This window comes from Sinocyclocheilus anshuiensis, unplaced genomic scaffold, assembly GCF_001515605.1.
Source record: "Sinocyclocheilus anshuiensis isolate Anshui unplaced genomic scaffold, SAMN03320099.WGS_v1.1 scaffold3077, whole genome shotgun sequence".
NCBI lineage: Eukaryota > Metazoa > Chordata > Actinopteri > Cypriniformes > Cyprinidae > Sinocyclocheilus > Sinocyclocheilus anshuiensis.
In genome coordinates, this window is record NW_015554865.1 from 178,497 (window position 1) to 203,518 (window position 25,022).

General features: G+C 36.6%; 1 protein-coding gene and 1 pseudogene across 1 annotated transcript in view; one reads left to right on the forward strand and one right to left on the reverse strand.

Annotated features, from left to right (window-relative positions):
- Positions 1-9,722, reverse strand: part of LOC107671550 (histamine H3 receptor-like) — a 14,968-nt gene extending 5,246 nt beyond the window's left edge. The window contains exons 1-2 of the mRNA XM_016464466.1: positions 9,485-9,722; positions 6,022-6,188 (exon numbers count right to left, since the gene is read on the reverse strand). Of these exons, the coding sequence (XP_016319952.1) occupies positions 6,022-6,188; positions 9,485-9,722 (405 nt within the window). The remainder of the gene's footprint in view (positions 1-6,021; positions 6,189-9,484) is intronic.
- An 11,879-nt stretch (positions 9,723-21,601) lies between these two features.
- LOC107671546 (protein NLRC3-like) overlaps positions 21,602-25,022 on the forward strand; it is a 7,836-nt pseudogene continuing 4,415 nt past the window's right edge.

Below are 25,022 nucleotides of genomic sequence, written 5' to 3' on the forward strand. Positions count from 1 at the left end.
ATGAAAGTCTGGATGGTCCCTTTGGTCTTTGGGACTGAGAACTCGAAATCCATTTTTCCTGGAAACAAGTTGAAATGTGCACTCATCTGAGTACAGCACACATTTCCTTTTTGACTATCTAAGATGAGCTCTGGCCCAGAGAACCCGGCAGATTCGCTGCATAGAATTGATGTATAGCTTTCTCCTAGAGTAACAGATATTCAAGTTGCATTTCTTGATGCAGCAGCAGACTGTGGTAAATGACAGTGGTTTTCTGAAGTACTCCTGAGCCCATGTGGCTATATTTAACATGACCGTTTCTTATGCAATGCCATCTGAGGGCTCAAAGGTCAAGCTCATTCAACTGAGGTTTCCTGCCTTGCCCTACATGTACTGTGATTTCTCTGGATTCCCTGAATCTTTTCAGAATATGACGCATGATACTTGGTGAAAGACCTAATTTTTTTGCAATTTTGCATTCCGAAATGTGATTTTTGAATTGTTTGACACTTCTCTCATGAAATTTAGCACAAAGTGATGAGCCATGATCCAGCTTTGCTTGCAAAGACTGAGATGCTCCTTTTATACCCAAACATGATACCTTGACCCATTACCAATTCACCTGCTTACTGTGAACTGTTTCAAAACAGTTTAACATGGATATTCTATAACCTTTTCACTTTTATTTTGCCTCTGTCACAACTTTTTTGGAATGTGTTGCACCCGTCAAAACAAAATGTGCTCATATTTACGTTGGTCAGTGAAAACTTTGGAAATCTTTTCTCTTTACTTTTGTCAATTAAATAAAAGTTAAAGAGAATGAACAAATCACAGATTTTTGATTTTATTGCATTTTACAAAATGTCCCAACTTCTCTGGAATTGGGGTTGTAAAAAAAAATAATAATAATACTAATAATAAATACATGTTATCTGAGTCCTTGAACAGTGGTGAAAAATACAAATGTAAGTCCTACAAGTATTTTGGTAAACAATCCAAATAAAAGGCTAAAAATACTAAATTTAGTGCACTTAAATATGCAATTAAATGCACTAATACTAATAATAATAAATACATGTTATCTGAGTCCTTGAATGCTTGTGAAAAATACAAATGTAAACCATATAAGTCATTTGTCACAGCACTTATGGGCTAAAGCACTATTTTGGTTGTGCTCCTTTAAGTACAGTGGTTTTTCTTTTGTGATGTGAGCAAAGATCAAAACATCACAAAATAAATCATTTAAAAAGCTAATTAAAAATTCCTTTAGTTTCTCCTTTAGAGAGTAGGTGTTTTGTTGTGATCTCCAATGTCCTTTAGTGAGATAAATCATATTTAGTGCATAAATCAAAAGCATATTGGGATAAAGGTAAATGTATTCGGCTTGCTGTCCATAATGGATCAAAATATCATACCTGCTTTCTTAAAATAAGTTCTTGTATTTATTGTGCACAATTAATCAGTGCACGTTATGTTAACATGTTAATTATTTTTTTATCATATAGAGACCACTTTTCACATTCAAATTATAAATTATGGATCAAATCTTGCAGCACCAGATTCATATTAATTAATGGGTCATGCTTTAGTTTGGGGACCAATTCTCACTCTTAACTAACTATTAACTATGACTTGTACCTCAATAAACTTCTAATCTGCTGCTTATTAGTTAGTAAGCTAGTTGTTAAGTTTAGGTATGGGGTGGATTAATGCCTACAAATATGGCTGGTAGGGACTACAACAAGCTACTTCCCAGAGTGGTGGCATCACAAACCCTGAAATTTACATAAACCTCGCCCCCCGGGAACATGCAAGAATGGGGGCGTGGCCATGTTGCGCTGCTTTAGAGAAGAGGAAGAGTTGTTGCCATGCTGTCAAAACTAGGGGTGCACGAAAAAATCTATTCATATATGAATCACGATTCTGTCTTCTAACGATTCTAATGGATTCACAAGTTTCAAAATCAATCTTCTAAAGCAGCGGAAAAAAAAAACAGGAAATCATCAGAGCGTTCATAGGAGAAGGGACAGAGCGGTGTAGAATAAAGGTAAATGATGTGAAAAATAATGTTTTTTTTTAACGAAGCATTAACACATGTTAGACTGCACCCCATAAACACAATCAAGCCTAGAAAAAAAGCAGTCAACCACCCCTTTAATAGTGTGAACTGGTCTTTAAAATAGTGTTACCATCCAACGAAAATCTACGCAATCAAAATGTTAATGCTTCAAAAAGTTCATTAAACCACTCAATTCATATGGATAACTTTTATAAAAGAAATCCACATAAACTGAGTGGTTTAATCAAAGCCGTCTAAAGAGACATAACTGCATGATGAACAGATTTAATCAAGGCTTTTATCAAATACTGATCAACTCACAAATATAGAAGCTCAACAGTACTTCTTTGATGCACGTGGACCAATGAGGTTTAATCATGTGTCTACAATGCATGGTTTATCTGTTAGCCAGTGAGGTGCATAGTGTGAGCCCATTGCTTCCTGACATATAATCTGTCATCCAGTGATCTTGCATGCAGATTTTTAAATCAGGGTTCTTCAAATCTGGACCTCAAGGTCCCAACCCTAATCATTATCCCTCAACAAGCCAATCAGGGTCTTAAGGATTACTAGAAAATTGCAGATAGGCAGGTTTGATCAGGTTTGGAGCTAAACTCTACAAGACCGTGGAACCCAAGGGGCAGATTTGAAGAACTCCATTTTAACCCTATTTTAGACTTGGTTCAGTGTTGCTGCAAGCTGATTCACTACAACACGCCACAGAAGTTACTCTGAATGCTTTGTTTTTTAAAACTTCTTAAGGACCAGTGGAAACCCGGAAGCCATGCAAGTAGTAGTATCCTACACTATGTGTCAGATTGGTGATTTATGACCTGATTTATGACCTGATTTATGACCCCCTGTCAGCGTTGATTGACAGGTTGTCATATGTCAAATGTGTACATGGTCAGATTTATGACCTGATTTATGGCTATATGACCCCTCTGTCACCCTGACTGCCATGTCACCAGAGTCTTATCACCCCTGACTGACATGACAGTGGGGTGTGTAAATCAAAAGATCAAACAGATGTTAGATCTGACTTTTGATGTATTTATGACTGGATTTATGATGTTTTATCTCTTACCCGTGCCATGGGGTTTTATGGAGATAAATCACCAATCTGACACATAGTGTAGGATACTACTACTCATGCAGATGGTCAGTGGTAAGTCTACCATGCAGTCAGCCCACTGAGGAAGTGGAGAGGCCTTTCTCTTGGGTACGACACTTTTGAAACTCTTGAGAGATGATACCCTTTATCATTAGACCATGATCTCAAGCATTTCATGAGTGCCATACACATTCCCAGGATGGCACTGACCCATTGACCCATGCTTAATTCACACAAGGGAGATGCAGTTTGAAGGGTAAGACAGAACAGGTCCTTTATTTATGTACAGGTTCTTTATTTATTTATTTTTTTCAAGTGCATTATCCATGATTAACAGGTCTATCACCTTCACCAGTCTATAGCCAATGAATTAGCCACCTGAACCAGGTGGAGAATTATCATTGAGGGGAAATTTTTACCTCATCACAGATGTTCTGCAGTGTAACAGAAACCAAGGAAAAGATAGCTTTGCCAACCCCAACACAGAACAAAAACTATACACCAATGCATGATGCATGGGATTTAGCATGATGCCAGCGATGAGGAGGCACAATCAGCATCAGCTTTGACTAATCATGAGCTGCCAGTGGGGCTCCATTGTCCTGCCACAAGCTCCTGTCATGAGTCTTATCCCAGCATTACCGCTGGGACCCGAGTGACAGTGATTTGAAGGCAAGAATATCCTCACAAAAACCAATAGACCTGCATTTCCATTAGAACGGTTAATGCAAGTAGGACAGGTGCCCTGCTGGCATTAGTGACAATACAAGTCTTTAAACAAAGGATAATATTACCAGAAAAGTGTCAAAAGAGATGTTATCCAGACACCTGAATTGCCAAAATAATGTGCAATTACACTGCATGCCCAAGTATGTGCCATTTGATAAATTACTGCTGTCAGATGTTCACAAACATACTCGCAAACAAATAAAATGTTTATGATACTAAAACATTTAGGATACTGTATGTGAGGATTAGTCCCATCAATACACCAGTATCAAACGTATCTAGTTAATCTACTAATTCTGCCTATTCCCTAGTATGTAGCAACATACAGTGCCCTCCACTTATATTGGCACTCTTGGTATATATGAGCAAAGGTGGCTGTGAAAATAAATCAAAATCCTTTTGATCATTCATTCAAAAAAAGTCACAAATTTCTATCCTATTATTGAAGTAAAAGGGGGGAGGAGGTCTCATTATAAAAATAAATGTTTTTCTCGAGTTCACGTTGGCAACCAATTATTGTAACGTCCTTTTCGCAAGATAACAGCTCTGAGTTTTCTCCTATGATGCCTGATGAGTTTGGAGTACACTTGATAAGAGATCAGAGACCATTCTTTCACACAGAATCTCTCCAGATCCTTCAGATTCACAGCTTCTTCTCTTCAGTTCACTCCACTCATTTTCTATCGGGGTCAGGTCAGAGGACTGACACAGCTGTGGCAGAAGCTTCATTTTGTGCTCAGTGACAGGTTTTTGTGTTGATTTTGATGTTTGTTTTTGGATCATTGTCCTGATGGAAGATCCAACCATGGCCTATTATAAGATTTCTAACAGAGGGTACTGTTGGTATTTGATGCTGTGTATGTGAACAAGATGTCCAGGACCTCCAGCAGAAAAATAGGCCCACAATATTAAAGATCCAGCTGCATTGGGTACTTTTTATCCCTGTTTGCACCAAACCCTTCTGGTGGGTTTGCTGCCAACAACCTTTTTTTTTCTTTTTCTCTCTCTCCATCTGACCATAGAATCCAGTCCTGTTTGACAACTGAATATGCTGGAGTTTGTTTTTGGATGAGCGAGGAGGATTTTTCTTCCTCTCACCGTGCATTAGGACGATATAGACACACGTCCTCTTCCAGGCAGATGTATAATATCTTTAGTTGATTGGAATTTCTTAATTATTGATGGTGGATTATTGATTTTGGGATTTTCAATGCTTTAGCTCTTTTCTTACAGCCACATTCTATTTTGTAAAATCTTGTTCTGCACATCAGAACTATATTCTTTGGTTTTACACCTTGTGATGGATGATTAAGGGAATTTGGCCTTTGTGTTCCTCATATTTTATAATCTTGTGGAACAGGAAGTTATGGCTGGACAATTTCATGCTCCTAGTCACCCTGTGTGCTAAAAAATGTAAATATGAATGGGAATATAGATATTTTACTCATAAGAATTTCTGGGGCTGCCAATAATTGTGGCCAACATGCATTGGAGAAAAACATTTATTTCATAATGTGAGATTCCCTCCACTTTTAGTTGTTTTACTTCAAAGAAAGGTTAGAATATTTAGAATTTTTTAATGAAAGATTTATTATAGATTTATTTTCACAGCCACCAATATTAGTAGAGGGCACTGTAGAATAATAGAGTTTGCTACTCACCTGTTTGAAAAAGAGTAAACCTGACTGAATCCAGTTGAAGTAGTTAGTTACGCTTTGGGTTTCCTTGCAGATTAATTACATGTAGTTTGTCTCTCTGTGTAAATTATATTTAATAATGATCAAGTTTGCAATAATTCTCAGACTCTTGATAAGCATTTTATCATTTTTGGTGGTTATTACACAAGCAAGAGTTTCATATTCTTGACCATTTCTAAATAATACGTGCTATTCTATAATAGTCTGCATCCAGGTTTCATGTGAGTCAGACTGATTAAAGCGAACAAAACAAATCGAGTCACGGTGACTGTGCATGTATTTTTATTAATGAGATTCATTAATAGTGCTTGCTTCTGTTGTTTATTGCCAGGCTGGACAATACTTTCTGCCAGTTGTCATGAGCTAAGAATGCTGAATCGCAATGAATACATCACTATAGTTTCCTTCATAATGAAAATATTGGGCATAAAATTAGGCCTCACCGCTTTTGTAACGGAGAGATAGCGGTCATAGCTGATGAGTACGATGTTGAAGACAGACGCAGTGCAGAGAAGATAGTCTACGACCAGCCACAGCTTGCAAAGTCCTTTACCCAGCATCCATTTCCCTGTCAAGATGTAGGGCATATACACGGGTATGCAGAAGGCACCTGTGGGAAACACCAATCAAAAAGCAATATGCAATTCATATCTGTTGTTACAGCATTTTGTCCATTTGTCTGTTAGTGATGACTCTATCTATATGATGACTCTTGTGTTGCTGTGGTTACACAATGATTGCAATTTCAAGAGTAAACATCCAGCCTTATTAACAAAACGACACAGTCAAGAGGTCCATTATCTAGTAGCATAGAGATGATGCATGAAGCTCAGCTCACACAAAAATCACTTTCAAACCAAGCAGCTTTATGTTGGTCAATGTGATGAATCCGCGTGACCAAACTGAACCCAAAATCTGTGTGTGTTTTTTTTTTCTCTCAAATGAAATTCCAGATTGCATGGATTCCTATTGAAATGGCTAAATTAAAGCTTCCTTAGTTATTACTTGAAAGTGTGTCAAGACTGAAAGTGTTTGTTAGACTTGTGCGTGGTATTGAATCTGAGGCCGAAGTCAAGTAAAAACTCTAGGAAAAAGTATTTTTCCAGAAGAAAAAAAAAATATACGGTTATGAAATGTAGGCACTTCACTAATACCTGGGGTAAAATTTAGTACAAAACAACAGTGCACCATAATAACACAGTTTGCCAAAATGCTTAATAATTCGAAACATTATAGTGTGTGCCCGATCTCACTGCAATTCATACATATTTTACGAGGTGGCTTATTCGTACGACCTTACTCCTACAAATTCATATGATTTTTGCTAAATCGTACGTATTTTACGAGTTGCACAATTCGTATGAATTTGTACGAATGACCTGTCACTGGGGTGTAGACAAATCGTACAAAATCATAAGGTCGTGAGGTCGTACGAATTTGTGCAAATTAGCCACCTCGTAAAATACGTGTGAATTGGTCGTGAGATAGTTTTGCAATGTATTAACAGAATTTAAAAAAACATGCAAACTTTTAAAAAGTGTAACTATTCTTACAATCTTATTACTAAGAACACTTAAATATTTAATGCACATGAATGTATGACATGACCAATTCTCACTATTAACTAGGCATATTTGCTGTTTATTAGTCATTAAAGCACATATCAACGCCTTATTCTGCATGAACATATTCTAGGTCCCTTAACTCTACCCCCAAAAATTACCTTACTAACTATTAATAAGCAGCAAATGAGGATTTTACTGAGGCAAAAGTCACAGTAAATAGTTAGTAAATAGTGAGAATTGGTCCCCAAACCAAAGTGTAATCGATGTAATAAAAGTCACTTACGAATGAGAAAACTGTAAATGTTATTCTTCACTAGAGTTGCATAAAAAATTAATGTGAGGCAATATAGTCTCCAGCATGGTAGAGAGGATCTCTGGTGTAATGACTCGTTAAGATCCGTATGTAGAGATTTATAATAGCAATATAGCAGAGTACAGTATAATAGAGTTCATTAGAGTGCAATAAAAAAGCTCCATCCAAAGTGCGCATATCCAATCACAGACAATTAGTCAAGGTTTGCAGTAAAAAATGGGTCCAAAAACGTATATCCAAGACTCATACTTGATTTGACTCATGAATCATGCACCCTCTGATGGACTTTCATGCATGCTCAGAAATAAAATGTGCAAAAAATTGTACCTTTAGGGGTACAACAGCTTGTGGCACTACCTTTACAGGGACACCTTTGTACCTTCTTTACCCCTAAAGGGTGCATATTAGTATCTTAGAATAGTAATGTGTACCCTTAAGGTAGCAATATCTACTCTTATGGTACTATGTTTAGATTTGACCCCACATCCATTCCAGTGAATTCAAAAAACAACATGCAGAGAAACATTTTCCCCATTTCTGATATACATTCTGGCTTATCAAAATTTGTATTAGGGCAGATTAGAACCTAGAATCCCTTGAATTAAAAGCATAAAAATAACAAGATATGTTAAAAATCCTGGGACTGACAGCAGGTGTAGGAATACAGTTATCAAATCAAGTATGTAGATTTAAACACTAACTGTATATTTTGCATAAATGTTAAATAAGCGTTCCCCATTTCATGACGTCACAGAACCCCACCATCTTCGGCCCAGTGTTATTCCTGATTTGCAATGTTATTATTTAAATGTAACATTGTTAAACATAAATTTTGTTTGTTCAAGCAGATAGCTGTACCAGACTGATTTGCCTAAAAGGCATTTCATGCAATTACTTTTTAGCTTTACACTATTTGCTTTCCTCAACAGCATCTATAGTAATTCTCAGCTGCTTATAGATTTTGTCATCACAAGAGCAGACATCGGTGGACGCATAATACACTAGAGTGATTAATGAGTTTAGAGCAGTTTTTAACACTCAGATATGACAAGGCAAAATTCTGACAATACATGGGGAGAAAAATGCAAAAACACTTAGAAGTAGACAAATCCACTGACAGAGAGCATAGTTTCCCATGCAACCTGCTGATGTAATTATCAAACATGTCATATATTCATTTTTAGCCAAATACAGTAAATGCACACTGATGTAATGAATAAGGGAAGCAGAGCTGGACTCATCTCACATTAATTCACTTCATACATCACAGCTCGTTCGATGTTAAAGCAGACAACTGCAGACTCTTTTCCCCCTCTGAATTTCTCTGTTTCTTCATTATGATTCTTGGATTGGAGTATATATATAATAATAACTTCATTTTTAACAATTCTCAAAAATCACGTTTTTTCATTGTGCATTCCAATTAATCTCAATCAAACTGCAGCTGGGTTATTTTGACTAGGTTAAACAATAACTTTAAAAAAACAGCTAACACAATAAAAACATGATAACATTATAAAAATATGATTTTTGGAAAAAAAAAAAAAACGTAGTTATCTGTTTTATCTGAGTTATCTGTTTTTGCAAATAAACTCTTCATATATAATTATTAGGTATTATTGCTCAAAGCTCTGGAGAAAGTATTAGCCTATGTATATGTACACATTATTAAATAACTTGTGTTTCAAAGTGAACACGTTACAATCAAATTATTCTAAATCAAGAGTATGCATGTGAGATTTGAATAGTTATATTTTGACTAAAATTCTAAAGGTAGCGATTTGAATATATTAAGATAATAATCTTACTACTCAAGAACTCTTGGTTAAAAAAGATAATATTAACGAATTGCATTCAGTTTTATTTGATTTTCTGAATATTTCAGACAGACCAGTCCTGCACATTGTTCGACTACATCACTTTGCACCAAATTTTATTCACACTAGAATACGACTATCACTAGAAATGTTGATATTGTTGGTATAACCGACTACGCTGAAATTAAACTTTTCTGTAAACTTTACTTACCAACGAGAAAGTCTGAGATGGCCAGGTTTAGCAGGAAATAATTGCTCTGTTTGCGCAAACTCTTGTCCATCTTGAAGGCGACGATGACCAACGCGTTTCCACACGCAATCACAGCAATCAGAATGACCATCATGACCGAGAGCAGCGCGAGCGCCGGACCCTCGAACCCCGCGTCTCTCCTCACGGCGGTCCAGTTACTGACCGTGTGCTCACGGCTCATGTTGGGATGGCTACCCATCGAGAGCTTCGCGGTCTTCACTTCGAGCTGGTCTTTCTCATCTGTCTCACGAAGGTTCAGATGAATGTGTCTGTCTGGTAAATGTGTCGAGCGCTGTTGACGCCCCTCGCCGCTCCCACGACGCGCGTCAAGAGCGATTCAGAGCCACGACTCTCCCATTCATTTTAGTGTTCTGATTTACTGACATCATTTAAAACCGTGGTAATATGTGATCTAAATCAAGTAATCCCATTTAAGAAAACAAAGAAACAATGGACTATATCAATTATTTAAAATGTGATGGCTTACAGATAAAATATTAAGCATTCAGAATTCAACTCTCAGTGATGATGGCCTTTGCACAGCTATTAATGTCATCTTCCTCTTGTTCTTCTTTATTCCTGGATCATCTGAAAAGAAAGAAAGAAAGAAAGAAAGAAAGAAAGAAAGAAAGAAAGAAAGAAAGAAAGAAAGAAAGAAAGAAAGAAAGAAATAGAAAAATAAAAAGTTTTTTTTTTTTTTGCCTTGAAAACAATGCACTTTCATTCAGGAAATCTAGTTGCTTATGTTTTGGACATGTTTCTTGATTGAAATTGCTTTCAAACTATTACAGAATAATCACGTTACGTTTGAATAATCAAAAATAATTAAGCTTTTAATCTCAAATTCCATAAAGTGTTTCTAATTGCATATTATACAAAAAAAGTTTCCAATTACATAGTCTGTAAGGACCTTTCACGACAAGCATGTTGCAATTAAGCAAAACACAGACAAACTGTCTATTCACACCAAGTGTAAAATCAGTATCCTTTGGGCTGAACTTCAAGTTCAGGATTGTAATTAGACTGTATTACTGTAATCAGACTGCTAGACACAGAAATCACAGATATTAGCACTTACTGAACACTTAGTCTTGTTATGGAAGCCTGCTAAGTACGATCTTAGTTTTAAATACAGTTTAATCAGACTATATGCTTATTCATTGGCAGGTCACATACATTTACAAATGAAAAATTGTAAACATTTTAAAAAGTTACTTTTTTGAGTTGCGTAATCATATATATATATATATATATATATATATATATATACTGTATATGTATATATACTACATCTTGGATGCCCCGGAGGTAAGCAGATAAACATCAAATTTTCATTTTTGGGTGAACTATCCCTTTAATAGCACGACGATATTTAATTGATTGTACTGTATATTGCTTTTTAAACATATGCTTTAGGCCTTCTATATTGGAGCTAATTTATACAACAACCATTAGGCTTCTCCAAACTGCAAGGTTTTATATCTGTCTCGTGTCCCGCTGTGTTAATACAGAATGACTTGCAGTAATATGTAGCCTACTTTAACACTGTAACCAATAGAAAATAGTGTGTTAATTTGTTTTGCACGAACGTCCTAGTTTCTCCAAAATGCATAACTCAACACAACTTTTGCTATTTACATGTGTATTGACGGTTCAGTTGAGCTTTGCCATTTGGATTTTTTTGGACTCAAAAACATATGTGCCACCAACTGACTGCATTTTTGAAAATTTGTATTATTTAATTGACATTATTAAAATAATTGATTAATTATAAAGGATTGCCCCTTTCCCCTTAGTTGTGACGTCAAAATCTGTAAGACTAGCTAGTTCCCTCAAGGTTTTCCCATGGGGTTTTATAATGGAGATTTTTAATTTATGAGTAAAATAAGGTCTTTGGTAAATGTAACTTGATGAAACTTTGATGCTAAATGTTTGTTGTCATGTTATTCTGATATAGATGTGCCGTCAAACGTAGTGGCATGAGCCAGTGGCTTTAATGTGTCATGCACTGTTACATTTATTATTATTTTATTATTGTGATGTTTTTTCAGGGGGGAAATCACAATATTTATTTATTTTATTTATTTGCTGGAGGTGCACTGACATCACAATTACATCTTTTATGATGATGATGCTCTTTATTCTCAAGTCACACTACCTTTAATATTAATATTCATGAGTGAAACTTTTACGTTTATATTACTTCTTAATATTAACCATAATTGTATCGCAATATTAAATAATGAAACATATTTATATATGAAGTCTCTGAGACCTCTGAGATCTCAAATGTGTTAAATAGATGTTAAAGAGAGAAGTTGGTTGGCTTTAGGCTTGTGTGAGCAAACTCTGTGCAGAACCAATCACTGGTGATCACCGCAAGATTAATACCAGTTAGAAATGTGATTGTTTTCACATTGAATAACAAGTACTTCGGGTGTTTTGTTCATCATATTTATTATCATATGACACAAAATAAATATAACTTAAATACTTACATCCAGTTTATTATAGCAACAAAGCACATGAGCGTGAATCATGAAAAATCCCACTACGAGAATGGAGAACGGTTTTTCTTGACTGCATTTTTTTCACTCCTCTGCAGCCACCTACTCTCATCTACTTTCGAGGCAAGGCACTTTATGCAATTATGCACTTCTCTTTTTTCTTCTTTTCTTTTTTTATTGCCAAGGTATAAAAAATATAAGTATAGCACAAATATAAAAATACATATTTAAATAAAGTGATAATGAAAGTAGCCTAAAGCATCAATTAAAACAGAATGCAGAAAATGAAAACTTTAACTTTAGAAATACAATAAAGGGGTAGCACAGGTTTATTGTTCTAAGAGCTTTGAAATTAAGATGAAGATGAAATAGCTTGGATGTATTGTTGGATTTCTTTACTAAAAAAAAATAAAAAAATACAGTGAATAAGGGATTTTGACAAGAAAACTACTCTGTGAAACTCAAAAAACGTATCTATATACGCACGAATCGCTGCAGTTTCCAGTTGAAATGAACACTAGGGGCAGTAAAACTCAGACAACTTTTATTCCTTGTCACACAAATTATGATTTGCAGGTCCACAGTTTCGATTAATAAAGCCTCATTTTCGCATAATTACTTGAGGAATACTATGTTATGAACTCAAAACTATTTTAACATGCTGCGAGATTTGAAAACGGATACTTTTGAACGTTGTCGTCACATATCCAGCTTCATATGCATGAGTTTTCTCATTTCTTTAGGTTTGTTCGGTAGCTCAGGCGACACGGCGTTGCACTTGAGTGATGAAGAGCTCCAGTACAAACCCCGTGAAACTACGATTCGACAAAACAGCTCAAATCCACATAAGGAAGTTAAAATAGCACGGTTGCATCAGAGAATGTGTTTTTATATGACTTTTGCATTTGTTAACACTATCGGGTAGGTTTAGGGTTGGTATATATATATATCAACCAACAACTAGCAGTAGTTATCTACCTGCTTTATGCTTTATAATGTGTCAGCCATTGAGGTACAAACAGAAATCAATTCATACCTGTTGATACGACCTGGAGTGTGTAGTAATAGCTGTTTTATGTTGATTATAACTACACTAGTAAAGCATATCTGTGGTTTGTTAGGAATAGCAGTAAACCAAAGGGCTCTGGGTTTGGCTTTGGGTTTGTTAGTAACTATGTAATTATTCTGGCAAAAAAGCCTGTTTTTCCATGACTACCACTAAAATATAGCAACATATAAATAGCAAATTACATGATCTTAGATGTTTCAGTAGTGTTTGGATTTTCAAAACCATTAAAATCATGCAATTAACACCTTTTTTCAATACCTGTCCACTACCATTGATCTCTCGTTAGGTATTATAGACATCCTTAGTATAAATTTGCATATATGTTAAGATGTCACTGAGTGTGCAGAGGTATAGCGTGGGCAATAACACACTAGTGCAAGTGTGCAAAATAATATTCACATAGTACGAACATAGTATTGACATGAAATGAAGCTCCATTAGTAAGCTGGACCCCCACTGAGGAATAAAACAGCTTAGGGGATCAGCCTTCTCCCAGTGCAATCTTCACAGCAGGTTACTGATTGAGGAGAGGGCAGAAGATGATGTCAATCAATATTGTTAGGTGATTAAAGGCTTTGAAACCAGTTGTTAAAAATCTGTTTTCCGGTCATGGGGTTTCTTTTTTTTTGATACTCCTGATTCGGAGACACTAGTGGTGAGGACAGACCAAAGCAGATGGTATTGGTCCACTGTGAAGAGAAGAGTAGGGTAAATTAGTTATTCTCATGGGAGTAAAAATAGCACCAAAATAATAAAAATTGCCTGACATGCTGATATAGGTCCAGATGGATTTTTTAAAAAATATTAGCTATATAATCAAGAGTGCTGTTGTACTGAATATGAGTATGGCTGTGATTTGGGCATAACTGTGCTGATAGTCAGTATATCAAATAATATAAGGTAACTAGACTTAGTATGTGACTGGATTTATTTGTTCTGTGATGGAGAAGGGACCAATGTATTGAGGACTTTCTAAAGAAAGAGGAAAAGCTAGACTAAACATGGGCTGCATCCCAAACCCTCTCCACACCAATGGATGAGAGCTTGAATTTGAATGGCTTCATGAACCCTGGAATACAAGGTCCCTGGAATTTAAAGTCCTTCTACCTCAGACTTCCTGTCAGCAACTTTCGCTACGCACTATCAAAGTTACTTAGATCACATTTTTTCTCCAATTCTGATGTTTGGCTAACTAGATATTTGTATAAATGACCTTATAAAAGCGTCTACTGTGTGAAAATGACAGAAAAGGGAATCTAAGAACATTACAACCACTTCAAGAGGACAGCACAACAAAACACGACAAGAACTGTTTCAAAAGCTATGTCGGTGAGCTTGTTAGCTGACTTTACCTGCCCATGGTTCATCAAAGTGCAGCGCAGTTCTTGAATCAGTTATCTTGCAGAAGCAGCCACTGTAGCCCTTTTGCCAGCTGCTGAGACCCCCTCCAGAGGCAATTGGGTGCTGACATTTTTCCCAGACCCCCTGTAGACTATCAGAGCTAATCTTAATTAAACGTAAGGGCATGTCAATGTATTCACAGTATTTTTGAGAGTTAAATGTCAGTATCTCCTGCTGCGTGTGCTGTCAGAACCAGTGGACCACACCCAGCCATTTACCTGATATGTTCTGGCAATATACTGTATGATGCTTGTGCACTTGCACTTTTGAAAAAAAATGTGTCAGTGTTTTTTTCTTTTCTTTTCTTTTGTCCATGCATGAAAAGCTGGGGTCTAGTGTTGTTTTAGACCCTAATGGCATTCAAAATATCTCCTGGCATATTTATAGAGAGAGAGAAAGAGAGAGGGAAATGTTGAAGAAGGAAATCTGCTTCTCACTCTTTGCAAAATAATTCATTTTGGTGCTCCAACTGTCCAAGTTTTATGATCAATACACCATCTTTTTCACATTTTAGCATGGTGTCTGTGCTGATAACTTAAGCCATTGCAGCTCTTTCATTGATGTTGGCTTGGTGAAGTTCTTCCAGGTGAATATTTAGTTTTTTTTCTCACTTTTCCTGCAGTAATTCTCTGTTTGGACACATCTTTTTAGTGTTTTATGGTCACTATCATTCACTTTCAGTTTTTGCCCACTATTCTCCTTTCCTAATGAAGTCTTGCCATGCTTGAGTATACGGTAATAAGACTAATTAGTTGTTCTTAAAACAACTAACAATTGGACTGTTAAAGTTACAGAAGCTTCTGCTAAATGGGCTTCCATGATTTGTCCTTTTTGTACAACACAGTCAATATGTTGTCACAGTTAACATCATCATATACACACTCAAGATTTAATTTCATTTAATTTATGCTACTCAACAGTTCTTCCTATCATGTTGATATCATGTCGATCTGCTCATGTTTTTGCAGCTAGTTAATGGCCAAACATATCAGTTCTACTATTGAGTCCTCCTATAAACTGCAATGGGCTGTGGACAATATTAGCGTTTATACTGTGCACAGATCCATACTTCAGAAGTCTATGGGAAATATTAGACCATCCGGGGACATTTGGCATACTCTTTTCAACACAGTATGTTTAGGAACACATATTCGAATAAGAGTCAACAAAATACATTCAGGTGCTTACAGAAGAGATGAGTTTTCAGCTCTTTCTTGCATATTGTCAGGGATTTGGCTGTCCGGATTGGGTTTGGAAGATCGGTCCACCAGCAAGGAACAGTGAATGAGAAGGTTCTGGAAAGTGATTTTTTTGCCTCTCTGTGATGATACCACGAGGCACCGCTCACTCATCTGGTAGGATGTAGACTCATAAGAGGGAATGGAGCAATGTCATTGTTCTCTAAACAAACATCAGTGTCTTGAACCTGATGCAAGCAGCAGCTGATAGCCATTGCATAGAGATAAGGTGAGGTGTAACATGGGTTCTTTTGGTCTCATTGAACAGTCTGACCATTCTGCTGCATTCTGCATCATTTGTTAATGTTTGATTGCACACGCTGGAAGTCCAACCATAAGAGCACTGCAACAGTCCAATCTAGAAATGACAAGGAATGAGGAGCTGTGCAGCCTGCTCAGTTAGGAAGTGCTCTTACTGATGTTGTGCAATGCAAACTCTCATGACCGAGCTATGCAATGTGGTTTAGAAGGTCAGATAGTCATCAAAGATTACGCAAGATTTCTGTCTGAAGTGGTTGGGATTATTGTTGATACGCTTAATGGTGAACCATCAGAGTGACTGGGAAGAAGAGAAGTTCTATCTTCGTTATATTGAGTTGCAGGTGATATTTGTGTGCGCATATGTGTATATGTAACAAATAATTGAAGATGTTGTATTATTGAAAATTAATGTGCACACAAGGTGGTAATGCTGAGAGTGTGCGTACATTTTCAATAATTCAAGGGTCTATAGTCAATTATTTATTGAATAAAACGGCATTGTTGAATTCTTGATTTTGATTGGTTGACACATGCTCATGTATCATGTGATCTCTTTACAGAATATGAGATACTGTATCCTTACAGTTTTCTGAATCTAGTCTATAGAGAATGTGCTCTCAGAATAACACAACACATTTAAAACATAATTTCTTAAGTTAATGCTTGACTAGGTGAGCACAAACAGACTTACATCAGTCCGCCACATGAGCACTCCCATCGTCATCAACACTTACAGTTGTGTGAAAATACGTCGCATATTGTCTGTTCATATGGCATGTATAACTTAGCGTTTAACCTTCAAAAAGTCTTTGTTTACTATTTTCATGCACAATAGCTACCCCAGTGCAATGCTAAAACACATCAAACACTCACTGAGCTATTTTCATAGTGTATAGTGCATTTAATATATATTCTATATAAATATATATTGTTAGGATTTGCATACTTTGCCTGTGTTTTATCAACAAGTCATGCATTTTGTATACACATATCTGGACCCATCCCAGCAAGTCGTGATCAGTGTTGTAAAAAAAACAAAAAACGATAGATCCAGACCTGACATTAATTTATGTTCTCTATACAGTATCACTTCCTTCTTAATGCAGGTATAAATAATGTTCATACCAATGTGCCATGTAGCCTTTGAGCACCACCTTCAGGCTGGTATGAGCATGCATCAGTATGCGTCACATTGAGTGGTTGCTTGTATGTATTTCAAGAGTTAAAAAGCTATTTCATTGTGTAATGTTGTTGAAATGTGTATCTGTCTTTATTAAACTTTGTTATAATTTAACATTTCACTATACATTTCTTGTATCACTTTTCTAACAAGTAATATATATATATGCACTGTCTAATTCAGTATTCTCAGCAAAACTGGCTGCTTTGCTGACAACTCCATTCTCTGAATCAGTATCTTCGTCTACTTGAAGTTGCAGGTTACCCAGAGCTGCACCAATTCTCAGAATTCTATCAATTTTTGGTGCAAGGTTGACTGACACAACGTGTGAAATAATTCTGAGATCCTTCAGTCTGCATATGATCCACTCCACGTGATCTCCTTGTGCTGGTGGTGTCTTCTTCAGAAAGTAAAAGCAGGTATTGTGATTTTCACCTTCCTTTCACATAGTTTTACATGCATACTGAATAAAGTAAATAGTATATCAAATCATTCCATCTTTCATAACGTAGTTGAGAACTATCTTTGTAATCAAAGAATCATCAAAGTTTGTTTAAAAACAGCCTGAAACCTAAAAATTGATTGGTGAATAAAATAAATAAATAAATAAATAAATAATAATAAAAAAAAACCATTACATTACATAATTTTTGTCTATGCATGTGTTTTTTATTCCTAAGTCCTGGTGTCCTCTACAGAGGACATAGCATTAAATAGGAATAAAATATTTCTTTTCTTTTCTTCTTTTCTTTTCTTTCTTTCTTTCTTTCTTTCTTTCTTTTTTTGCTTTCTTTCATCGTTCTCAGGAGGATATGCACATGCATTATTTTGAACACGTGAACTGTTGTGATTTATGCTTAACATTGAAATTGTATTTCCTTTTCGAAATAATCCATTAAACAAGTTGTCATATTTTAGTTCAGTTCGTTTGCGCGTTGTCTCAAGGACACGCCCACAATTTAAGAAATCTAATTAATATTCATGAGGCGCCACCCAGTGGAACCAAATGTTTTAGGAACTGAAAAGATTGTGTGATCACGTCAGATATAGGGTGTGGTTTCTATCTCACCCTGAAAGTTAATTCTCATTTTGGAAACAGCATTTGATCTCAACAGTTTAAGTTAATTTACTTGGATTAGCTGTTAAATGATTCTGTAATAGACCTACCGCGAAACCGAAAGTGAAAGTAGAACTTTCAGTCGCTGGAGAGTTTTGCTTGGTGAGTACTTTTATGAAGGTACGATGCATGTTCTCGTGTAGATTGTTTAAAATGATAAAACTGCAAATATGTTAATGATGTCTGAAGACAATGTAGAAATCACCCGCTTGACCAGTAGCGTATTAATATTAATTGGCATGGAATGTTAGCTGGCACCATCTGCTATGTTTATAGTGGCACATCCGGTTTTCAGTGACATATTCCAGAGGATTGTGGCTTGTACCACTGAAAACTCCGGAATGTGACATCTCCAATAGTGACTGACACATAATGTAGATACTACACATATGCACTTAAAGGGATAGTTCACCCAAAAATGAAAATTTGATGTTTATCTGCTTACCCCCAGGGCATCCAAGACATGAGTTTTCTCATTTCTTTAGGTTTGTTCGGTAGCTCAGGCGACACGGCGTTGCACTTGAGTGATGAAGAGCTCCAGTACAAACCCCGTGAAACTACGATTCGACAAAACAGCTCAAATCCACATAAGGAAGTTAAAATAGCACGGTTGCATCAGAGAATGTGTTTTTATATGACTTTTGCATTTGTTAACACTATCGGGTAGGTTTAGGGTTGGGTTTGGTGTAGGGGATATTTCCAACACGATAGAGCATTAACTTTTAGCGACACTCACCAGATATTTCAATTATAAACCACCGCAATACGTACCTGAAGAAACGTAATACAAACACAGCAATACGTGCCTATATCAACGTAACAAAACGTGCCAGGGTCACGTATTGAACCCGCGTTTTAGCGCCACTCACTATGGAACTGCTGCGAAACGTGCAGTAAGGTACGTAATAATGGTGCTGCAGAAATGTATTTAGAGGCACGTATTTCGAATGAGCCTGGGTTGGGCAGATAATAGCCTGTCTATGTGCCAAGCATTTGTACGCCTGCCATTGTGTGTTCAATTTAAATCATGCAGACAGATGTCTGTTTTAAAACCGTGGTTGAGTAATTCACTCCTTGATTTGCTTAACAAAAGCCTACTTTGAGATTATGCTGAAACACATGTTTATATTGCTTTATTTTCAGTGTGTTTATTGCTAAGTTTAGTGCAGCAAAAAAAGATGCTCGCAATTAGGGCTGTGCTGGTGAGCGTGTCAACCGCACCTCTGTGGTGTCACAGGCGGCGGTATCCAAATAAATAAATAAATAATAATCACATGTTAAGGTTGCTCATTTATGTGGGTATTTGGACATGAGTTAAGTACAAAGCTTTTTTTTTTTTTTTTTTACAAAAGGTATAACCGTTAGACAACTAAATACTGCAAATATGGAAACACTTGGATTTGTGCTAAATGAGGGCTAGGCCTACATGACCCCATACATTTGGATTAAGCCATAGACCTGTGCCGGCTTTGTATTCTATCTTGCGATCTGGTCACCCTATTTCCCCATGAATAGCAAACGCACAGTCGTGCACAGAAACCAAAGGCCAAGTCAGGATATCCGTTAAATAATATGTTACATTTCAGTTTGTTTCTTACCAAACCCTATCGTATACCCACAGAACACTTAGATTAAAGGGTGTAGGTTTGATTTTGACATTAATGGGGACATAACAGCAGATAACAACCAGACCCCCACCCCCAACATATTTTACTCATCTGAATTGTTTTTAGCTTTAGTCTAGTTTTAGTCGACTAAATATCATAAGATTTTAGTCGACTAAATCTACAGTAAATTTAGTCGGCTAAAATCTAATGGGTTTAGTTACGGTGTAATGCATTTATTAAGCATTTCTCCAAAATTTCCAAACTCATTATATAGGTTTGATATTAAGGTTTTATCATGATAGACGCTGATTTAACTGCGGTGACACACAACATGCCTTTATGTTAAAATTAAATAAAACCACTTCTCATAAAGAACAAGAACATGGTCTTCTTTTTAATGAAATGCCAATGGTTAGGCTAATTATGCATTCTTTATAGCAACTTGTTTACCATATTCTTGATTCTTTCAAGCAGACATATTTATTTCTGTAAATAAATTTTGATTAATCTTTAGGGCTACTAAAGTTTTTCAGTCAAGAGCAGTGAGTGATTTTCTGTCAATGCACAGCTGCAATGGATGCAATGTACTGATACACGTTCTCCCTACTGTTTACGTTCACATAAGACGTAATCAACTGTGTTTACGTGAATACTCGTCAAAACGGACAATTTGACATCATTTTGTGTGTTATTCTCCGTTCATGCGACGCAAAAGAGTAGCGCTGTGAGACGCATTTCTGTGTGTGTATGCTTCAGTATTTAACGCATCTAACCTCTGAACCACACAACAGATTCGTTCTGAAATTGAACTCTCTGACCCTGCCATAGACAGCAAGGATCCTTACGCGATCAAGGACATCGGTAAAATAATCCATGTGACATCAGGGGTTCAACTGTAATTTTGCGAAGCTACGAGAATACTTTTTGTGCACAAAATAAAACAAAAATAATGACTTTATTCAACAAATCATCTCCTCCGCGTCACCCTGGTGCCATTTTGGAGAGTATCCACTGAACGTAAACAACGTATGCTGTTCTGTGTCAGCTGCATCACGCGGATACATTGGTTACGTTCAGATCAAAGCGTAAACAACATAGGCAACGCATCTGCGTGACGCATAAGTACTTTGCATATCTTGCATGCTTTATATCAGACACAGAGATGAAGTAGTTTGGAAGGATAGCTTTTATTCGAATAGCTAGAGAGAGACTGTATTAGATTGTCTGTGTTAGCAACAGAGAGAGTGTGCGTGTGTGAATTACCTGTGTCTGTGCAGCATCTCTTTAATAACAGAAAGGCTGTTTAGAAAAGTTTACTTCAAAAATATTATCAAACCATTTAAGTTTTTTTGTATGCTTTATTTTATTATTAAATTAAATATTGTTTTGGTCACTGTTAATTCACACATATTTTAATAAGTCTTTTTGCAGTTTAATAATCACAGACTCAAGTCCATATTGTGATTTGTAATTTAATGAATTTTGTAGTCCTATTTTAATTTTTTTTTCAAATTTCATCACTGGGATTCTGCGATTCCATCTGTTTTGCACATTATAGAAATCACAGGGCGATATTGTAGTCCTAATTACCAATGCAAACATAGGCTGATGTTAATTATCTTGTGCAAATAATTCTTCTACTGATTCAAAACTTTGTTTTTCTATTGTGAGCAGTTGTGAGAGGGATTATCAGATCTTTGTGCAGTCCAAATGTGTGGTGTGTAGGGAGGTTCTGAAAGATCCAGTCTCTATAACCTGTGGACACCGTTTCTGCAGACAATGCATTATCTGTTTCTGGGAGAAATTGAGACGAGCAGAATACTTTGATTGTCCTTATTGCAGAAAGAGATCTAGAACACATTCTGCTCTACAAACAGTCATGGGAGCATCCAGTTCTGCTGACTCTAATACACAAAAAGCCCTACGGGAGGAGACTGGAGACCTGCAGAAAGCAGTGGATGATAAACTTCAGAGAGTCAAAGACAAGCACAAAACCAGAATGAAGAACAAGTACGAGAGTTTATTTGAGGGAATGAAACTCCAAGAGAATGAAACCCTCCTCAACAGGATCTACACACAGCTTTACATCATAGAAGGAGAGCGTGATGGAGTGAATGAAGAACATGAGGTTTTACAGATGGAGAAAACAGCCAGAACACAACACGCACAAGACACTTCCATCTACTGCAATGACATCTTTAAAGCCTCACCTCAACCCGGATGTGAGGAGAAAGACCAAATCAAGACTGTTCTTACTAAAGGCATCGCTGGAATCGGAAAAACCATCTCTGTGCAGAAGTTCATTCTGGACTGGACCGAAGGAAAAGCCAGTCAGGAAGTAGATTTCATGTTTGTGCTTCCATTTCGAGAGCTGAACTTGATTAAAGATCACCGGTACAGTCTTCACAGACTTCTGCTGGACTTTCATCCTGAACTTCAAGATCTGGACTCAAAGACTGAGGACTGTAAAATTGTGTTTATCTTTGATGGTTTGGATGAAAGCAGAATCACACTGATGTTTGCAGACACTCAGAAAGTTTGTGATGTGACTGAGACTTCATCAGTGGCTGTGTTGATGTCAAACCTCATGCAAGGAGAGCTGCTTCCCTCTGCTCTCATCTGGATCACTTCCAGACCAGCAGCAGCCAATCAGATCCCCTCCAATTACATCAACCGTCTGACAGAAATTCAGGGATTCAATGAGCCTCAGAAGGAGGAATATTTTAGGAAGAGAATCAGTGACCAGCATCAAGCCAATAGGATCATCTCACACATCAGAAGAGCAAGAAGCCTCCACATCATGTGCCACACAAGGAGGAATCTGTGATTCATGAGAGGAAAGTCTACAGCTTCATTCATCTGAGCATTCAGGAGTTTCTCGCTGCTTTTCATGTGTTTTACTGCTACTTAAGCTGTACAATGGAGACCCTTAAGGTTTTTGATTCAATGCATTATCTTCATAAAGGAGCAATAGATAAAGCCATTGGGAGTGAGAATGGACGGCTGGATCTGTTCCTGCGGTTCCTGCTGGGCGTCTCACTGGAGTCCAATCAGAGACTCTTACAGGATCTACTGACACACACAGAGAACAGCTCAGAGAGCATCAGAGAAACCACACAGGACATTAAAGAGATGATCAAAGATGCACATGATAGTTATCGTCTCTCAGCTGAGTCTGTCCAGAGAAATTCAGGAGTTTATGAAATCAGATAAACACTCAGAGAAGAAGCTCTCTCCTGCTCAATGCTCAACAATTGCCTACATGCTTCAGATGTCAGAGGAGCCGCTGGATGAGTTTGATCTGAAGAGATACAACACATCAGATGAGGGTAGAAGAAGACTGATACCAGCTGTGAGCAACTGCACAAAAGCTTTGTAAGTACACCATAGTATTACAATGGGAGATTTTGTAAAGTAAAAAACAATGTCTTTTGTTGTTTTTTAAAGTTAATGACGCAGCAACAGGTTATATTAGGCTGCTATCACATTAAGACAGAATGCACAGATCTATTAATTCTACTGACACACGTCTAATTAAGACACAAAAGAAGGGTGTGTGCTCAGAAAAATGTATGTCAGAGTGTGTGCATGAAAACATTTGTTTTAACAAGGTTTTGTTTTAACAAAAACATTGCCAAATGTTTGGCAAGGCTTTAAAATGCATGCTAATAATACATTTGATTAAACAATGAAAAACTGAACTGTCACGTGAATGTAACCATGATAAAGATAAAAATAATAATCAAAAAGTAGCCACTGGACTGCAGCTGATAGATCTAATATTCACATATTGTCATATTGCACACCCCTACATACATTTTGGGTGAATTATACCTCTAATGCCTGTTTGAACTAATAAGGATTAAAAAGAAAACACTGACAGCATATTTACATACTTTCCCCCCTAGATTCGCTGACTGTAGATTCACTGCTCAGTATTGTGAGCGTTTATCATCAGCTCTTGAGTTCTCAAACACTGCCCTGAGAGAGCTGGACCTGACTAATAATGACCTGCAGGATTCAGGAGTGAAGTTGCTCTTTGATGGATTGAAGAGTCCAAACTGTCAGCTGCAGATACTGAGGTATTTATAAGGATTTAGCCGTTTATTAATTATTGTGTAAGAGCAGTTATCTCAACACTGGCATGTATTAAATAATTTTACATTTAAATTTAGATTTGTTGTTGATATAGGCCTATACACTTTCTAAAAAAAATGTTTTAACACGTTATACCAGGGGCATAATACATTTTTGCATGAACTGCCATTTTTTGCCATTTTCAGATATCTGACAAATCTGTATTCTACTGTACAATCAAAGAGGGCAATTCAAACTTTGTATAATAAAATGGCTGTGAAATCTCACTGGTCAGACCTGTGAAATTGTGTCATCAGCTCTACAATCCTCTAACTGTGCCCTGAGAGAGCTGGACTTGAGTAACAATGACCTGCAGGATTCAGGAGGGAAGCTGCTCTCTGATGGACTGAAGAGTCCAAACTGTCAGCTGCAGATACTGAGGTGTGTAAAAAGAGTATTTTGCAGAGATTAGGGTGCAGACTGCTGGGCTGCATCAAAAGAAAGCCAGACCACTGGCATATTACTGTTTAGTTGTGGTGTATGTAATAGGAATTATGCAAGCACTTTTTTTAGAATTGTAATATGGTAAATGCTACTAACTTTACTTTTCGTTTTAATTCACTTTTAAAAAACTTAAGTAAAACTGACCCAACATTTGAATGGTACCATGTATGCAATAAACAAGCCAGTAAATTCAAAGGCCAAGTTGAATGTGTATGCAGCCTGTTAAAGAAAAGAAAAAATCAGTGATATATGATGCTGTGGGTTTGTTATGATATGGGCATAAGGTATACATTTTATTAGTTCAGTTCTTAAAAAGGTCTTGGGTGAAATAAAATTGATTTGAAAAATCTGAGGGGGTACAATTTGAATGAGCATGTCACTGAAAAATATTAAACTAATGCAACATTCATAAATTCTATAAGATTGGGGCGCGACGATATGACTGTATCATGACAACAATTTAAAATATAAATTACTAGAGATTTTGCTGTAATAATGGTTTTATTCTGTTGACACACTAAAAATGATTTTAACTCTT